General features: G+C 35.5%; 1 protein-coding gene across 6 annotated transcripts in view; it reads left to right on the forward strand.

Moving 5' to 3' along the window:
• RFX3 (regulatory factor X3) overlaps positions 1 to 20,429 on the forward strand; it is a 292,285-nt gene that overhangs the window by 196,267 nt on the left and 75,589 nt on the right. For all 6 annotated transcript variants that reach the window (XM_057723907.1, XM_057723911.1, XM_057723908.1 and 3 more), the window contains one exon: positions 4,210 to 4,468. In XM_057723907.1, the coding sequence (XP_057579890.1) occupies positions 4,210 to 4,468 (259 nt within the window). The remainder of the gene's footprint in view (positions 1 to 4,209; positions 4,469 to 20,429) is intronic.

Raw genomic sequence — 20,429 nt, forward strand, 5'->3', positions numbered from 1 at the left:
AGAACTGAAAGGACATTTAGGAATTATCTGTGCCTGACTCTGGCTCTGGCTCCAAACAGGCCTCCAACAAGTGGCTTAATGCTTATCTTCTCACCTTTGAAGAACAATGGCTAAGGACACTATGCCTCTATTACCAAATCCAGGGTTTAAAAGTCTCCTCTCTTTCCCATTGCAAGTGTATAAGTGTCAGAGACAAATTCAGCCACAATTTGCGACACTTCATTTCCTAATATAATTGTACCTTTTTATCCCCTGAAATTGCCAGTCTTTACTCCAGTGTGTGTTCATGCAAGCCTTCTCCTCAGTCCCGTGGGTCACGACTGAGTAATGAGCGTAGTTTATGGATCAGCCATACTCTTCAGTGACTTCCACTGTTCTGTTCTTTGCTCATTTTTTATCTAATGAATCATCTCCAACTAGGGGGAGGTATGAAAATCAAAGCTCTTCGCTGCCATATTTTTACGCTGACTTGAGGGCTATAGATATAGAGTTTATATATCTGTAATGCATTTGTTTGCCTTACCATTGTTCACTGAGGACTAATTATATAAAGGAGTCATGCCCAAAAGATGGAGTGATTTAAACCCCTTGGAATATTTCTGTTGTAATAGAGTTGCAACTTCCATGATCATAGAACTTAAAAAATCTAAATGTGCAGTGGTAAGTATCCTCCAAAATAGTCTTGCCTTTTCCATGTCTATTTCTTTACAATTGCGAGTACATCTTTTGCAGATTCCGTTCTGAGTAAGAGAGGAGAGTAGTGGGGTGACAGTACATAGTTAGCTGAGGTGTAAGCAACTTCCAAATAGCAACAGAAGGTTCACATGTTCCCTGTACCAGCTTTTGGGACTGTTCCCTAGTAGTTGTTCACAGATATCATTGACATACGTAAAAAGTTGAGTTCTTTTTGTGTGACAGAATGGTTGAGAGCATGGGCTACGTGCAGATTCCAGATCTGTTTTCGGAATCCAAAATGCTGTGTGCTTTGGATAAAGCACTTTAAGTATTCCAGACTCTAAGTATTCACCTTGTCTGTGGAAATAGAAATTATAACCGTACCTATCTCATGAAGTTGTCATGAAGATTAAATGAGTTAATCACATAAAATGGTGCCTGTTGTGTAGTAAATGGTCAGCAGATATTAGCTATCGATAGCCATTGTTATTTGATTTATTTGTAAAATCAGCTTACTACTGGGGAGCATGCTTAAATTAAGCATTTTGTTCGGACGATGAAAAGGAAAGCTGGCACCATTTCCTGCATCTGTCCAAGTATTTATTTATTGCCCTGTATCTATGTATACACCTTGCTTGGTTATACTTAAATACCAACATCAGATTGTGTTTTTTTAAGCACAACTAAATAGGGTCACTATCATACTTAGCAGACACACATTAAAATGACATCATTTATCTTTTTTACCTAAATTTGAAATCAACATGGCTGTTTTATTAAATAAATATATAATGAAAGAAATAAATAAATGAGATATCCGGCTGGGAAATACAACAATAATGAGAAGAACTGTATATTTTAAATGGCATTTTTCTGTCTGTAAGAAAAGCATTCTCTATGGAGTTGTTTCTATCATAACCCCAAACTAAAATTTATACCTAGATCTGTGGTGGCTCTTTCTGGAAAGCAGTAACTGTAGAATACTTTGGGACCACTCTAATTATTTTTACTAAAATTTACATTAGAAATTACATTACAAATGTAATTTGTAATGGGTTACAATGTTTTAAACACTTTAAATAATACAGAACAACCTTGGAATAGTTTAGCACAATTTCTCATATTTTAACACAACAAAAAAGGGATTTGTGTTTTAGAAATTTAGGAAAGTGACCACTATACCAAATATGCTTTTAAATAGAATCCTATTCTGTTTGTTGATTAGTGTGCCCACTGTGTAGCAGCAGCTGTGTAAAGGGTCGAGGGTACAGGCGGGAATGAAACATAACTTTATGGGAGTTTGAATACATGAGGAAGTGAGCAGTGTATGGAGAGGTATGTTCCAGGTACACACAAGGTGTTAGGAAAGTACAGAGCGCAAAGCGTAACAGCCCTGGGAGGAGTGGCCACAGAGGGCGAGGGCTGCGGAAAAGTAATTCTGAGATAAGGTGATGCTTGAACTGAGAGATTGTGGGTGATTTAGACAAAGGAAGAGAGCTGAAGAAGAATGTGAAGGCCTTCCAGACGGAGGAAAACATGCGACAGAGCGGGGAGGCGAGAGAAGGTGGCACGTTACAGGGACCAGCAAAAAGATCAGTGTTGTGTGAGAGAAGAAGGCACTTGAGGACACGACTGGTACCAAGTCCAGAGGTCGTGCAGGCATCGGCCCGGATGGTTCTTTAAGGCAGGTCAGGGGTTGTGAATTACTTCCAAAGGCAAGAGAGAATCATGGAAAGGTTTTTAAGAAAAGCTTTATTGTCACATTTGCATTTTAGAAAAATTCCCCTGGCAGCAAAGCTGAAGATAGATTGGAAGAGAGCCTGAATAGAGGAAGGAGAAAACTAATTTTAATGGAGAACATTATGAGTTAAGGCAGTGAGTACAAGAATGGAAAGGAGAATTAGAGAATTATTTAGAAGGTAAAATTAGTAGGGTTTAGTGACTGGTGTCAATCTGAGCAAGGAAAGGGTCAGCACTAACTTCCAAAGCCAGGGGTTGTGGTGCTGCCCTCTGCTGAGAGGGGCAGTGTCATAGGAAAAAAGAGCAAGAGAGAAAGAGCCCCCTTTTCGGCACACATTCAGTTTACATATGAGACTTCCCATATATCATGGGGTTCCCTGGCAGAGGTAACCAGGTGGCTGCTAGAAACCTAGGTTTTAAACTCTTAAAGAGTAACTAGGAAGTGAAGAAAGTGGAGATATCAACTTACCAGCATGTATATGGCCATGTAGTACATGATAAAAGTATATGGTCTGAATAAAAGTGAGAAAAAAATAAGAGCTGCAAAGGGAGACCTCAGAAATTACCAGTATTTAATGTGCCAGGAAAATGGAGCCTCCAAAGGATTCTTGAAACACAGTGATTAAAAAAAAGTGAAAGGTGGAAAAGAAATGCCATAGAAACTAATGAACAAGAGAGACCTTGCATATACATAAAAAATGTCTGCAAACATCTACACCAAGTTGTCAGTACTGGCTAGCTCTAGGTTGTGGTGTTGAAGAGAATGACCAAAGAACTGGGAATTTTAATTTGATATTTGAATTTTTAAATAAAGTGTTTTATACCTCTGCTATTTTTGCAACTTCTTTTGAGTTTATGGTAATTGCAAAATAAAAAGCAAAAACAAAAGTCATGTTAAAATGTAAGTTATAGTCAATTGAAAATTAAAAATAAGTCAATCAAACAAGCTGCTTCATCAGAACAGGACCAGGAGGGAAAGGGCAACATGGCATGGTCAACAATGATATACTGCAGATAGGTCAAGAAAGATGAGGACTGACAGCAGCCTTTTAGCTTGATATTTAGATGTCGTCACAAGTGGCCTTATTAAAAGCACTTTCAATGAAAGGCTAAGGGCAGAAGCCTGACTGCAGTTGTTGGGAAGCAGAAAGTGAGGGCATGAGGTGGCATAGTCATCTCATCAAGCAGAAGCTTGAGTGTAAAGAAGAAGAAAGAGTTAGGGATTTAGGGCCCATGGTAAGTGAAATCTTTGCTCACGATGTTTATGGTAATCGGCTTTATCTGTTATAAAGTTAACAGATATTAAAAAAAAAAAAAAGAAAAGATCGTTATGTGGCGAGAAAAAGATCCATGCAAGCTACCTTTGTTGTGGAGGTTTACTGCAAGTCATGCAGGAGTGTGAAGTAGCATGGGAATCGGATTCGTCAGCTCCCAGACATTCCAGATCCCAGCTTTCCTAAAACTGGAATTTGCAGGAAGCTTTATAAGAAATTTAAGAAGTCACGCAGCAGGATTTCTTGGAGGGAAGAGACCTGAGCTTATTTATACGCTTGAGGGAGGCACCAGTAGAGGCAAAAGCTCTAAAGGACAGCAAAGTGTTGAGGTACTTACAAAGAAGTGTACCCTTAATTTGGAAAGTAAACCCAACTATTTCTGGAATGAAGTTTCATATAAGATACAAACTCACCATGTTCCAAAGCCTAAGCTGATATATTCTAAACATATATTCACACTAGAAAAAAATAAATAAGATGACATAAATAAATTTCTTTCTTTTTTCTTCTTCTTCTAAAGCCGAACAACAACTTATCCTTACACAGAAACGCAGATGTACAGCCAAAACACTGGAGGGAATTACTTTGATACTCAAGGGAGTTCTGCACAGGTGACTACCGTGGTCTCATCCCACAGTATGGTGGGCACTGGTGGGATTCAGATGGGCGTCACGGGAGGACAACTCATCAGCAGTTCTGGAGGAACCTATCTGATCGGCAATTCAATGGAGAATTCTGGTCACTCAGTGACACATACCACTCGGGCTTCCCCAGCGACAGTAAGTATTTGAGTTTTTAATGTGTTTAATTTAGATTCTTGGTAGCCTCTATTGTACATTTTTCTCTTTAGAGAGAAAAAACCAAAACACTGGGCTGGGGCAAGAACGTGTTGAGCAGTTTAAGCGTGTACTTTTTTCTAATGTATGTTAAAATCCGTACTTAAATAGTAGAATTAAAAAGTGTTTACCCATATGCCATATGTAAAGTCATTTTGCATTCCACCAGTGGGACACTTTGGGAAGCACTGATCTAGGTGATTCCGATGAAAAACATTTATATTGGCTCTGACCATAGGTATGAGCAAATAATATCTTAGGAACACAACTACATATTTGAGTTTTCAAGTTTTTAATATTTAATAAATATATTTATTTTGACACAAGATATTTTAATATGCTAAAATGCTATAATAGAAATAGTATTGGGGGAATGAATTAGGAGATTGGGATACCAATTGTGCACTCTAAATACATGCAGTTCCTTGTCTGTTAACTGTATCTCAATAAAAGTTCTTAAAAAAAAAAAAGAAAGAAATAGTAATAAAAACCTGTCCAGAATTTGATATCAAACTCTGTAACCTGGGCTTTCCATTTTTACCTCAACTAAGTATAGGGAGAATAATCATTTAGAACCACCTAGCTAAAGTAGAAATGGAATTGATTTTCTAGATGTTTCATATAAAAGGGGCCTGGGGATTTGAATTAAGTGCATGTACCCCTTTTCCATAATCCTACCATATAGTTTGTTCTTACAATCAAATAGAAACAAATTGCGTAGAAAATAATTATATGAGAGGCTTTACATTTTCCATTTTGTGGATTTTCTCATGATATAATATGTACTTGGTAAGTATTTTGTATATACTTTTTCTCTTTGTAATGATTACATGTGTTCATACCTTCATCATTTAGTATCTTCTCCCTAATCCATTTTTTCAAGCCCTTTATTTTTAATTCACTATTTCCTGCTAACATCAGAACAGATAACTAGCTGTTCTAAGTGGAGAGTTCTTTTTTCTCTTTTTTTCTTTGTATTTTTGAAGCATTTCTAATGTTCATTTCTCTCTTGCTTTTAATAACACTAAATAAAGCACCTTTTAGTCACACCAGTATATTTATGTAGATTAGGAACTAAATCATAGCTTCTCTGGACCTCAGTTCCCCTGTCAATAAAATAAGGGGTTAGTTAGTCTAAATGATTTCCTAATTTCCTCTCAGCTGTAAAATCATAATATTTACAACGGAATTACAAAATGTTCTAGATGTAAAATAACTGTATCTTTACCATAAAAAAGAAAAGAGGTAGATTAGGTACTAATACTTGATAATGCTCCTGATAAGGCCACCCAGAAAGTGATTTTCAGTGGAAAGGGAAGTACTTGCCACTTACCAAGGCCTTAGGGAAACTGGAAAAACGGGGAGGAAGAGTCCTTTCCCACTTTGATTTCATCTGCCGTCTCTCATGCTGGCTGACCCCCGCCCCGCGCTGCATCCTCTGCCCCCTCCGGCTTCACCTTCCCAGGCACTGCTGCTTGCCTTCACATTGACTTCTAGCTGTCTGGTACACAGCCTCATGAGCTGGCTATGGGTTTACCAAATTTACCAGTGCTATCGCTAAGTTAACTAAAGTGATTATTGCAGGTCATGCATATACAGGTACAAACATTAACAGGATACATTTTATAGCTTGATTTTTTTTGTTTGTTTTTCTGTATAGAGTGTGACAAGTGGCATGACTCCTTAAGTTATCCATTACACAAATTTGGTGCGATTTTTATTATATTAATTGGTAAATTAAACTAACACAAAATAACTGACTTAGCTGAGAATAGTGGGGAAACTATTTTAAAAGAAACATCGATTCCTACTACCATTTGCACATACTAATTCACACTTTTGAAAAGGCATTAATATTTAAGGTTCTGTTAAGGATGGGTTTGTTTGCTTTCATTTTTACAAAAAATTTCCTTTTAGAAAAAGGAGTTTAGAAGTTAAAGAAATAACTTTTGCATGAAAAAGTCATAAAGTGCCCTCATCAAAGCACATGATAGTGGCAAATGATAAATATATATTATCTAAATATACATCTGCTAGTAATTATTGTGTTATCTTGCATTTACTACCACAGTTTATATTTGATTTAGATCACCCTCAATCATGCTGAAGATCTTCATCTACTTCATTTACAGTGAGGTGGTGATTCTGTGCACAATTTCACATCTGTTCCTGTAATAAAGTTAACAAAGTTTACGTGCATGACACCTATTTAAGATTTCCTCCCATCCTCCTCTTGCCAAATGCTAGAAAATCTGTGCTATATATTGGGTTGGCTCATAAGTTCGTTTGGAATTTTCTGTAAGATGTATAGAAAAACCCAAAGGAACTTTTTGGCCAACCCACTGGTTGTTTACCTAGAACTCTAGATTTTTTGGTAGATGCCGTGTCATTAAAGGGGACTTGCTTATTTTCATGTACCTTTTTCATTCACTGTAGAACCATACAAAGACTGTATATGAGCACAGTCTTTAACAACCTGTTGGTTGAGATGCAAGCCGCTTCTTTCCAAACACTGAGCCAGACTGTGCCATGTGAGTTCAGTTTTTCTGACTGTTCTTCAGTGTTCAACCTGCGTCACCCATAGCATGCCTGATGCAGCTGACTATGTAAGAGTGGCCTCTGCTGTGGCCAGAATTCCCGACAGGGAAATAGTCAATTGGGCTGTTCCTTAAGAGCCTGTAATAAGTGGAATGTACAGTCAGTTAATTCAGCTGATGTGAAGCTAGTTAAATCTGAGGACCTGGGAACAGCACAAACCTCATACCTTTACTCAGTTCCTGGTTAGCAAGTTTTCCTGCTCCTCTGGTTCTCAGAATAATTGCCCTGGCTCTCTCTTACATTTGACCTTTGTCTATATAGGAATAATTTCATTTAAATTTATTAGGAATAATTTTCTGCCACAAAGAGATTTACTTCAGTGTGCAGACCAACTTCTCAGGGTAAGCCAATTAAAAGAGATCGTGATTTGAAATTGAAGCCACTGCTAAGAAAAATAAGTGATTAGCACTTGAAATATTTTGTTACCTAGTCTAATAGTCAATATAAAACCATCTTTCTTATACTAGAAGGGTCTCTACATTAATGGAGAATTTTTATTTGAGCATATGATTTAGTTCTATAATCTAAAGTGAAAAAATATTTTACATAAACATGTTTTACTATTTCATTTTTTCTATGTATTGCAAAATGTTTGTTTTCAAGATACATAGAAATTTCAGAATTTTTCAAGATTATGATGGTAGCATTAAATTTTACTTGATGAATATATTATGGTACAAACTACCAATATTAAGATTTGTTCAAACTACTTTTCTCCTTTTACTTACTGTGTTCTTTTATTTGGTCAATGGAGTCCATGTGTAGAAATTATTAAATACATATGTATAGATTTTTACTTATTTAAATATAAGTATAAACTTATATACATATAAAAGGCATTTCCAGCTGATGGTATTAAATAAGAATTTTCAAAAAGATTATGTGACATTTTTTATTGGAACATCACTGGATATGACTTCAACTAAGTTACTACCTGAATAAATGTTTTACATTTCATTAAATTAATGTTAGGGATCTATTTATTGTTAACATTTCAGGAGAACATGGACATAAAGGTGGAAGAGTTGACTACAGTCATATCTGAACTCATTATGCTTTGATCTTCCTTCTAAATATATCTCCATAGTGTTTCCTTTTGTCTTCATTCATTTTAAACTCTAATTTTTCTTCATTATCTTTTTGTATAACCATATTTCTTTAGAATTTTGGAACCAGAATACATTTTGCATTTGAGGATCAATAATTTGTGATTGTAGTTAGTAATATTTTTGTACTTATCACAACATAGTTTATCTTATACCAGACTATACAATAATTAGCAATTTGCTGTGACAAGCTTTATTTACTCATTCCTCCATAAAATAACACTTGTATTCTTATAATTAGATGGTTATTTATGGAGTTGTTTTTTCTTCTTGATAAGAAAACTAAATTAGAGTACATTAATCATTTTTGAAACTATGATATGAAAGCTAATTTTCCACCTTTCTGTATATACATTTAGTAATTATATATGTTAAATGGCTCTTGCTAAAATTAGATCCCACCAAAGGGCACAAGGAAAATGTGTTGAAGCTAATATTGTTCATATCTCTACCTTTTTGATTAAAGAAAAATACTGTAATTTTTCAGTTGTTTGGAGAAAAATTTGAATGTCCACCTACTACTATATAGGTAAAAGTTTGGCCTATCTTATATAATTTATAGAAAGTTAAAAATTCATTCAGGAATTGTAGATGCTTTTATTTCTTTATCCTTGGGTTCACATGCTTATGATTTGGTGTACAGGAATGCTTTTTTTAAGAAGATGAATATGTTTAGTGCCCCATAAAATGATTTTGTCTTCTTATTCTTTACTGGAGTGGTACCAATGGCTATTTGTTTTATTTTAAAGTTTTTATGAATTTATTTATTTGTATGAATTAGTTATACATTCTTAAGTTGCACAATTCAAAAAATGAAAGAAAGTGCATAATGCAGTGTCCCTCTCACTCCTGTTCCTCAGTTCTCTTTAGAGGCAAAGTTATCAAGTTCTTTGAGTATCACTCGTGAGATATTCTCTGAATATAAAAGCAGAATGTCTCTCTCTTTCCCTCTCATTAACATTTTTTTTTTTTTTACAAATGGTAACAAAAATACTGCATCTTGCTTCTTTTCCCCCCACTTAAGAGTGTGTCAGAGATTTTTTTATATCACTACTTGGAGGGCTTTTTTATGTTTGTGGGGAAATGGCTATATTAGAAGGAGTTGAACTGCCCAGCCTTCTTACTAAAGAGTAAAAAAATGTTAAATAATGTTGGATTACTGTTACAGCTATATAGAGATAGAAAAGCAACATAGTCACATGAGATGAAAACTTCTCTTTAATTGTCATATATAAAGATATGCTTGGAAGAAATTTTTTGTTAGAAATGTGATATGCATAAATCAATTATTTTATATTTTACATATTACAGAAATAATGAATTTCTATTGTAAATAATTTTCTTAGTTTTACAGTTAGCCTCGATGATTTAAAAATGAAAGTCAAGCAAAACTACTTTCTCCACTTATTTTGGCAGAAATGTGTATGTCCATTATGATCTTAGTGTTTTCTGTTTTGCTGTGTCCCGTTTTCCCTAGGCCAATCTGAGCTCTCAGATAAAACTCCTCAGAGAGAATACCACGAATCTTCTGCTTTCTGCACTAAATCCTAAATTGACTGCAGGTTCTGGGACCTCATTTTCAAAGCACTTAATAAAATGGGACTTTGAGTGACTTGTAGTCTCCATTGCTTCATCTGTATTCCATTCAGCTGTCAGTCAGTTTCACACTGCTCCAGCCTTAAAGCTGATAAGATCTAGAGGCAGTAATTTTATGGTTAAGGCTGTAAGACATTCCACTCCTAGAAATCTTGATAAAATAGAAGGTTAAGACAAACAGAATGACAGGAGCCTTTAGCCCCTCCTGAGCATAGCTGATGGGTTCCCCCTGAATTTCTAAAGCAATATAGAATGAGTTATTTCAAGTTTTAGCTATTTCATACTGAAACAGCATTTCAGAACTGCAGGTGTGTTGCAACATGCCAGCAATGGCTAGATTCTATTTCATCCAAAATCTAGATTAGGAAAGTTTAATGATGTTTGTAAATTCTACTTATAAATATGGAAGTAACCTGTGTTCCTGTTGTATAACTTTAACTTGATCCCTATATTTATAAATCAAATTGCAAGTTAATGTACTAGTTTGAAACTACTGTAGATTTTGAAGGAAAAAAAATCACTAATATTTCATTTACAGAGACTAGGTGATCCAGATAAAATATGAAATGTATTGTTGGCAAATTAAAATATACTGTCATCTGTGAGTTACATATGAGTCAGTATTAGACACATAACATTTTAATACTGCCTGTTCCACTGGCCCATGTCTTTTAATTTAATGAGGGAAAATACAACACAATGCCTATGACCAATTATCGATTCTCAAATGAGATGGAATTTCTCCATGTTCCCATGTTTCTGAGTAACAAAAGCATGTGATTTGGTTACTACTTTCTCAGCATGCATAATTACAGCTGTATTTATTGGCTGCGGAATTATTTGTTTTTTTTTGCAAAATCCAGATTTTTAAAAATTATAACTGTTAGTGCCCCAAAATTTCATGGGCTAGGGATTTTGTGATCTATCTGTAGTATGTTAAAATAATGCAACTAATTTATTTTGAATTTACTCACTATAAGTTTTACTAACTTTTCCCGCCTTGTGAGAAAGGAAGATGTGCTTTCAAAATTATAGGAAAGATGCAGTTAGACAAGAGAAGGAAATAAATCAACACTTTTCTAGATACAAACACCAGTAGTTAGAAAATAATATAAGCAAAGATCTCATTTACGATAAACTCAAAGTATACCAGGCAGTAAACTAACAATATATGTAGAAGATCCAGCTGCTAAAGAAAACTTTTTAAAGTTCGTAAGGGACACAAAAAGAAGCTGGAATAATTGAAAAAGAAGTTTCTGTATCAAACATTTTGAATCTCCCTAAATTAGCTTAAAAATTTTTAATATGATCCTAATCAAGGTATCAGTAGATTTTTTTCTTTTATAAGAAAGGCTGTTTACATAAGTAAACATGCAAGAATAGTGAAGAAAGTTATGTAAAAAGAAAAATGGTGCATGGCGTGTGACACAGCCTACCAGTTATTCAAATGTATATAAAATTAATAATTAAAACAGAATTGTCTAGGCACATGAATAGACCAGTATAGGCCAGTAATAGACTAAAGACCATAAATAGGCCAAATGCATATAGGAATGTAACATATGATAAAGGTGGCATTGCCTTTCAGTAGAGAAGTGGTGAATTGTTGATAAATGATGCTTGGGACAACTGGATAAATATTTTTAAAAGAAAATTAGATTGGTCCATACCAATTTATTCCTTATATAAAAATTAATTTCACTTGGATGGAAGAACTTTTATCATTATTCTCTTATAGTGGCGAAACATGATGTAAAATTCAGATCCTACAAAAAATATGTTGATATGATCAACTACATAAGAATAAAAACATTCCATGTGACAGAAACCACAGCAAAAAAAGGCAACAGTGAAACAACCTCACATAAAGTTTTGAAACATTATATACAAAGCATGAATTCATTTAATATATAGACCACTCTTAGAAATCCTTAAGAAAAAACAAAAGACCAAAATGAGGCAAGCATTTGAAGAAGCAGTCCACTGAAAAGGAAATGAAAAATAAACTGCAAAGAGATAACCATTTTTCCTCTCTCACACAGGCAGAGCTAAAAAGTTAGCAAACCTTGGCAGAGATGTAAAGAAACTAGCGGTCTCTTTCATTGTTCATAAGAATCTAAATTGGCACAGGATTATTGGATGTCAATAAGGAAATTTTTATCAAGATTGAAAATATATATATCCACTGACTCAGAGAGAGTACTTCTAGGAATTTAATCCACTGCTGATACTCTTACATATGTGAAATGCTGCCTACATAACTGTATTCATTGTAACATTATTTGTATAGAAAAAGATTGGAAGAAGCCTAATTGTCTATCAGCAGAGAACTAGTTAAATACATTTTTGTGCATTTATCCACTCAGTGGAATTTTATACAGCCACTGAAAAGAGAGAGGCGTGTGTGTATGTGTTTATATATGCGTAGGTAGGCAGGTAGGTAGGTGGGTAGATAGATATGAAAAGATCTCCAAACATATTGTTAAATGAAAAAGCAAGGAGTAATATGTGTGTGTGTGTGCATGCGTGCGTGTGTGCGCGTGCGCATGTGCGTGTGCATTTAAATAGAAACGTATATTTCTATACCTGTATATAAGTACAAGGATATCTCCAGAAGAATGCATGAAGGAAAAAAAGGTGGGAGGCATGTGAATATATTTTCTATTAAAAAAAAGTGATTTTATTATTTTAAAAAATCTCAGGCAAGCTCTTAATGATTATAAAGTGTGCCTATTTGGTCATGCTACCCAAATGCATGTAACTGAAACAACTGTTTCTTTATGTGCCCAGTGTAAAGATCTATGAGGTATCATGATTCAAATTAAACCTTGATTGTAGGTTTCAGAAAAAGTCCTGCTTTACTAGACTGCTGAAAGTTTAGAGAATGAAAACATGCATTAAATTTAGTAAAGATTTCCAGAGCCATTCTTATTATTCAGTATTTTGGAGTGAAGGTGAATGTTTGGTATTTGTATTCATGTACTTAGAGTCTGGACTGTTCTCTTTAATCACTCACTGTCTCATTTACTGAGCAGTCACTATTGACCAGGCACTGTGCTTCTATGAATATAAAAGTTTATAATATGGGTAATGGAGCTAATTTCATCACTGGAAGGTACCTAATCCTCCAAGGCAAAAATGGAAATCCACAAATAGTCCCCAAACTTCTTTTAAGTGGTTAGTTTCATTTTCTTTCTCATCACATTATTTTTTAAATCACAAATGTTAATATATTGTAAATTGACTAAATTTAGAATCACCAAAATTGTGCTTATCTTCTGTGTTACTAATATAAATTGCAAAATTGTCTAAATGCCGGCTAGCATTGCATACCAACAGAATGAAAAAGAGGCAAAATTCCAAATAATACTTAAACTACAAAACCAGCCTTTGAATAGAATTAGCAAGGGCCATTGTGGGAAGGCCTGTTACCTCCCTACTTATACTCCCTGAAGTATTAATTGCAGTCTGACCCTGGCAAAGAGAAAGGATTTGATTATGTTGTAGTACAGTTTTCCTCAAACTTGAGTGTACATTACGTCTGGAGCATTGATTAAATGCGTTGCTGGACCTCACCCCCAAGGCTTTAGAATCAATGTGGAGAAGGTCCCAAGATTTGCAATTCTTATACCCGGTGATTCTGGTAATGCTGACCCAGAATTACACTTTGAGAAAGTCTCCATTTTAGTGAGTATATGAACTAAATACAAAGTGAAAATGTTCTTAGTACTCAGAATAATCTGCAACAGGCAGATTTGCAATCTTTGATTTGAAAATATAAACTTGGCCTTAAGTCCTATCACTTAATCCTAACCCAACAGATTCCTGAAGGGTAATTGTAGCCCTTAGCGCCTGTGCAGCTGATATTTCAAAATTAGCTTTATTATCATGCACCAGGAATGCCAGTCTCACAGAGTCCTGGGGAGGGTGGAGGGATGTGCGCTCTGCAGAATAATCCGTGGAAGCCCAACACAACAGTCTTGGTTTCAGTTCACCTAGTTAAAAACCAAATGTTCTCAGAACATTCAGTTCATGCAAGTTCTTCTCTAGATGTTTTTTCTTATCAATATTTCAAAATAGCTTTAGGTAGACCAAAATTGCCAAAACTTCAGGCTGAAAGCATCATGATTCAAAGTTTTTTCTCTAGATGTCATAAAATTATCATATTTCATGTAGTTAAACATTTGCAAGACCCAAGACGTCTTTGTTCTAAATGCTTAGTGTGTAAGATTAAGATTTTTGTCTTAGCTAGTTTCTGGTTCAAGAGGAGATAAAAAGCAAAGCTGGCTAAGTGTGTTTTCTGGGCATTTTTAATTTTTTTAGGAGTTAAAAGAACAACCTGTCCTGAATCTCTCAGTTAAGCTTCTTTTTAATATTGCTGGGGAGTAACATATTCACATGTTGATTTCTGTTTCACGTGAATGTACAGCTTACAGAGCGGTATCACATTCACACCTTTAGCCTCAATGAGCTGCTTCTGTCTACATTGCAGGAACACGTGGGCCCAAGAGACACCTGTAGATCCTTAGAAGGGATCCAATTATTAGAAGGGACTGATTTGACTCCTTTGTGCAGGACATTCAATTTTTGGGGCCACAATCTACAATAAGAAATACCCTTACTTTGTGGCCCAGTACTCATACATGTACATGCATGCATGCATTCACGAGTACACATCTATACACACACACATGACTATTATATACATACATACATTCATAGAGGACTGAAACCAAAGTTCTAGGAAACAATGCTTGTCCATACTGTGTGCCAGGACATTTGAGTATTTTCTACTCTATTTGATTTCTTTAATTTTTAAAAAGTGCTGTTCAGGATAATCAATTTTATAATCTGCTAATGGGTTACACCTTACTTTCTGAAAAGCACTGCACTGGACAAATTGAAGAAGAGATCAAACCATTGGCAAGACATATACGGGCGACCAGAATGCAGTCTCCATTCTGGGATTTTTTGTTTGATTTTTAGCTGTTGCTGTTATTTTGCACTTCTAACAAATGCCCAGATGATTCTAACAACTGTCTAGGACCACACTTGGAAAAAACCTGTGTTGTGATAATATAGACAAAATGCAAAGGGAAAGGGTTTTTTCCATTGTGTTCCAGGTTGAAGCACTTACTGTAGAAGCCCCCCGCCACCCAACACACACACATCAGGAGGTGGTCATTTCTAACAGGTGTAAGGGCAGTGGTCATATGCCCATGTCAGCAATCACAGATACTTTTTCTGAAGAAGCCACCAGGTAGAAATAGTTTTCTTACTTGATCTCAAATGCAAACCAAATGTAAAGTCTTAGAGTTCATGAGAAAAATTACCGCAAAGGAAATTTCCAGTCTTCAGTGTGTTCTCTTCATTGGGTTTCTCTAAAAAATTTACTCTGCTTTCACAAGGAAACAAAAGTGCTGTTTCTCTAAGAAAGTGTTAACTGGTGAGCTTAACAGAATAACCTGTATTAACAAGAAAATGCAATCATTATATGACTATTTTTATGATGAGTGAAATTTAACCATTCAAAACTTTTTGTTGCTTTGTAACTTGATCACTTTGAAATCATTTTCAAGTAATGCTTATTAGTCATATTTAAACCCTTTCCTATTAGAAAGTAAATCTTGTTAACAGTAAATCATTTAGCAAATTTTAATTTTATGAGCCATTCCCCAGAAGATAATTTCATTAAAAAGCACTGTTATTTCCACTCGGTTTATATTCTTGTTATATTTGTATAAAATGGAAATAATGTTGAACTTAGAGTGATAAATCTTGGCTTCCAATCTCATAATTAATACCTGTGTAGTCTCAAGCAAGTCCCTCAATCCCAGAGAGCCTCACTTTTCTGATCTGTGAAAAGGAGATAATATTGCTTGCCTTTGCTATTTCACAGAGTTGTTTTGAAGATCAAATGAGAATTAATGTAAAAAGGCTTTATAAATCATAAAGCATTATAGTATTACTTCTATTTTTAAATCACTTTCTTAAACAGTTCTAGAAAGGAGATGATTTCTACCATGAGACCAATTTTAACTATAGTGGTTAGTTGAATATATCAGTCTTGACCTTTAGTCTGTAAGAAAGATTAAAAAGCCATTTCAGAGTCAAGAGCATATGCCTTGACCTATAAAGACAATGAATAAGATGACCTAATTGTTCTTTCTCCTTCTGTCTTACTGGCATGTAATGGAATGACTGGTTGATATTTACGTTAAGACAAAGTGCTAGTTGTCCGCATATATGACATTCTATTTGGGCAACTGAATAGATGAACATAATGTGTATATAAATCACATGTACAGGGGAGCCTCTTTTTTGCCCCATGCAACTCATGCAAAAGATTCAGCACCTCTCAGTTTGAGGTCAACCTTCCTGTTCCTTTTTACTGGTGATGGTTGGCATTCCCCAACACTGGTGTATCCTGATGTTTGAAATAAGTTTAGCTCCAAAACAATTGTTACCAAAGTTACTTAGACATAAATAACTCTTTCTGTTAGAAGTAAGTAATGGTGATGATAAAATTAATATCATCAACAACAAAAAAGGACTCAGAACCTCTCCACATTTCCCTGCATTTGAAACTGAGGTTTACCTGTTTGACATCAGCAACTGCTCCTAAACGAACCCTGTGCTCCAGCCAGTCTTGATTACTTGTACCTGAAGTATCTGTGAGTGGCATTGATTTTACTGAAGATGTAGAGGAAAGAACTGAGGGTTTAGCATCACACTCTCTAGAGCACAATACCTCAAAAGCTCTCTGCATCACCTGTCCCCCCTAGTCTGTCCATTCATTCTGTCAGTGACCATTCACAGCCAGTCTGTCCAGATCCCTGTCTTCTCAGATCTCCCAACCCTTCAGCAGAGCACTTAAACCTGATACCAACTCTGAAAAACAAGGAGCCATCCTGTGATAAGGATGCTCCTTCCTTAAAAGGCAATGGGGAACTATAAATACCAATTATAAATAATGATGGGGAATTATAAATAATGGGGAAATGCATTTTTTCTTGTTACATTGTTCTCTTTAAAAGTATTTGCTGCCTTAATAAAAGTACAATACTGAGCTCTTCTTTGAGCTTGGGAAAAGAGAATATAAACACAATACTTACTGGACATCCAGACATCATTTGACCCCTCTTCTCTGCTCTCTCATCCTCTTTTCCTAAAGGCTTAGATGTGACTTTTCTCTGATGTCCTTTTCAGGACACTGATTCTTGGGTGGATATCTTACAAGCTTCAAGTGACCCTGGGTGCTTAGAGATTCTCCACCTGTCCCTGGATTCCAACAAGGCAGCATTAGCATTTGAGCGACTGGAAAAGAGTTTGCAGCCTGTGTTTTAGGCCACAGGTTTATCATACTGTGTATCTATCCTTCGTCAGGTAATAGGTGTCCTGTCCCCTTCAGGTCCTTCTTAGAGGTTTGCTGTATCTTTGTAGGAGCTCCACTGAGCTTTATTTTCTTTTTCCTCCTGGATATGAAATATAGCTTCTCCCTGTTCCTACTGAATTTCTGATTCTAATTCCTGAGAAATCATGGAAGAGTTCCTTCACTGGTGCAGTCTGCAACAGACATGCATACTTCCTGTATTCAAAGCAAATAGGGGTCTCTTCTGCCTTACAGAGCCCAGGTATTTTTTTCCTTGAATCTACCACACAGGAACTAAGGTCTTCCTGTTGCCATGTGGTCATATTTTTATCGCATTTGTGATCATGCCACTTTCTATTTCAGAAGAAAAAATAGTTGTCCTAGTCTTTAACTAGCACTCCATTCTGAGTAAGGAGATCCTTGTGCCCAAGTGAGGGAAACCACTTACACCACTCCATAGGATTTTGTCTTTTGAGAATTCAGTGTTTGGTTGGGAGAGTAGAGTCACACCTCTATTTACTTTAATTCTCCAGTTCCTAAATGGTGACACAAGCTCAGACACTGTTTTCTCATAGCAACTAGTGTTACCTTCCTCTCTTTCTTCACCCAAATTAAGCTTTACTCACAGCGAAACTCATCGGTGTCCCCACACTCTTTGATGAAGTCTGAATAGCCTGAATAGTCTTCATTGTAACCTACTCTCACCAAGTGTTCAAACTAGGTCTGATTTTTCTAATTCTGCTCCACAGTGCCTTGCCATGGGGCACACTGCAAAGAGGTCTTCCTGCTAATGTGTGGTCAGAAGGAAACCTGGCCTGTGCATGTAGGAAGCTCTCCACGTTTCCTGAGCTCTGACTCTTCAGACTTTGTCAGACATCTGTCAGGGTAGCATCTGAGGCTGGTGGTCTCACACTTATAATTCCTGTGGCTGGAAGACTTTTCATTCATCTCTTACCAATTTTCTGCCCCAAGCTTGCCGGTCCTCTAGTATTTCAGTAGTGTATCTAAACACAGTGCAAAATCCTCTTCTCCAGTTTCTGAAAGTGTTTCTGCAGTAGCACTGGACCAACGGTTTCTATCTTTGACTGATAACCACCCTCAAAGTAGATTCCCATTCTCATGAGAATCCTGTTTTAGCTGGTGAATCTGGAGAGTTTCAGTTCATCCCAAGTATATTGCTAAGGATCTTTTTTTTTATCTTCCAGAAAAGAGTAATTTTTCTAAGAATTCATGTGCCCATTATGGCTGGAATGGTTATCAGTTTCTTACCTGCTCTTTCACATAGGGAGTTTTAAGTCTCACCCACCACAATAATTGCACTTTAATGCTCGATAAGCCTGTGTTTCCAGGCTGAACATCTCATCTCAAATGGAGCATCCCACCATTTGATCTCAGAGGAGTTGCCATAGCTTCTTATCTGATTATGAGGCAATAGTCCAGGATCATCATGAACCAGTCTAAACTTCCAAGCACCATGTATCCTAGCATTAGATAATCATGGAGAGGAAATGTGCACTATTGGCGATTCAGTTCTAGGATGATTTTTCAGTAAGAGATACAACTGGGCACTGTACCTTAGTTCAGAGAATTCATTTTTCAAAAAAAAAAAAAAGCGAAGATATACTCATAGTTTAAAGCTGAATTAGTTTAGAGAAGAAATGGAAAATGTTTATTTACCATGCTTACTTTTTAATTGTCAAAAGCAACCACAAATCCTTTAGTCATAAAGAAATTAAAATTGCTGTTAAAAAACAAACCCAGATGTGGCTTTCTCCCTCATTATTGCTCAGCTGTTATATTTTTGATAATTTTTACCTTTCACCTAAACCTATAAAATCACAAGATACAGATCATTTTATTTTTATTTAAGTAGAACGAAATCTAACCTCAAATTTTTCACACACAAACTTTAAAGAAAATGTAGGCATTTTAGCAAATTCGAGTGTTGAGCCAATTCTTCCTAGATGTGATTTACAGTCACAGGAGGATGAGGCTTTTCAGCTGTCTTTTGATATACAGATTTTTTGGGGGGTGGTTGTTGTTTGTTTTTGTTTTCTAGATTTTTTTTATGATATGGACCATTTTTAAAGTCTTTATTGAATTTGTTATAATATTGCTTCTGTTGCTTTTCATGTTTTGGTTTTTTGGCCAGGAGGCATGTGGGGTCTTTACTCCCCTAACAGGGATGGAACCGCACCCCCTGCACTGGGAGGTGACGTCTTAACCACTGGACTGCCAGGGAAGTCCCGATATATGTTTTCTCTCTGAAAACAAGAGCACTTATTGATGCTCTTTTAAGAGATGTAATACTGAGGTCCTTTATAGTTTTACAGTGTAACATTTTGGTAAAATGTTTGTTTACTCATTACCTTTATATTACTCTTTCTGTAATTTTTTTGGGGGGGGCTTGTACAATATCATTTTCTTCTTCAGTTTATTGTCAAGTATAATGATGAACTACATTAACATTCCATCTGACAAGTGTTTCAGAAACCAGTTTACTTAATTTTGTGATCTAAAAAAAATTAATAATACAGTAAATTGTATTATATCTTCTGAATTATTTTAATATATACTTTAAGAGTACTTTTTCTATAATTTCTAACCTAACATTCTTTTCTGTAATTACGTTTTATTAACTCTAGGGAAGAAAAACCAGTAGCTTGGGGATATAACATAAAATTAAAGCTACTAATTCCTAAGAAAATTAAATTTAATGTTGACATAATTGAGACTGAACATTCTGTGTATAAAGTATTTCACCATAAAGCAATTGGAAACTTGATGGGACAAAAAGACTTTTCTCTGCTATGGATTTTGCCATCTATCTGTTTTTTTGTTTGTTTTTTTGGTTTTTTTTTTTTTGGTAGGGGGAGGCAGTATTTTAAAATTTCAAGGCATCATTAATTTTCATAGCCAATGTAAAGTATGTTATCTGTTTTGAAAGCATGAAATATTTTTTATAAGTGCTTATATGGTTGTTGATTTGATCAGATAGCAAAAATAAAAATAGTGATTTCTTTCTTATATAGTGTGATGTTTAACTTAACTTTAGTTAATATTGTTAATAGAATCCAGTAATCAAATACCAGGCGTTTGGAACCTGGTCTTACAGTGTGTGCTGTAGTGCTAGGAGCTGAGAGGTAGTTATCGTTACATATGAGGTTATCAAGAGCGCATCTCATTTATAATTGGCACCTACTACTTAATTAAGGTGTTATGATTGTTCATG

Source organism: Hippopotamus amphibius, chromosome 2, assembly GCF_030028045.1.
Source record: "Hippopotamus amphibius kiboko isolate mHipAmp2 chromosome 2, mHipAmp2.hap2, whole genome shotgun sequence".
NCBI classification, from domain to species: Eukaryota; Metazoa; Chordata; class Mammalia; order Artiodactyla; family Hippopotamidae; genus Hippopotamus; species Hippopotamus amphibius.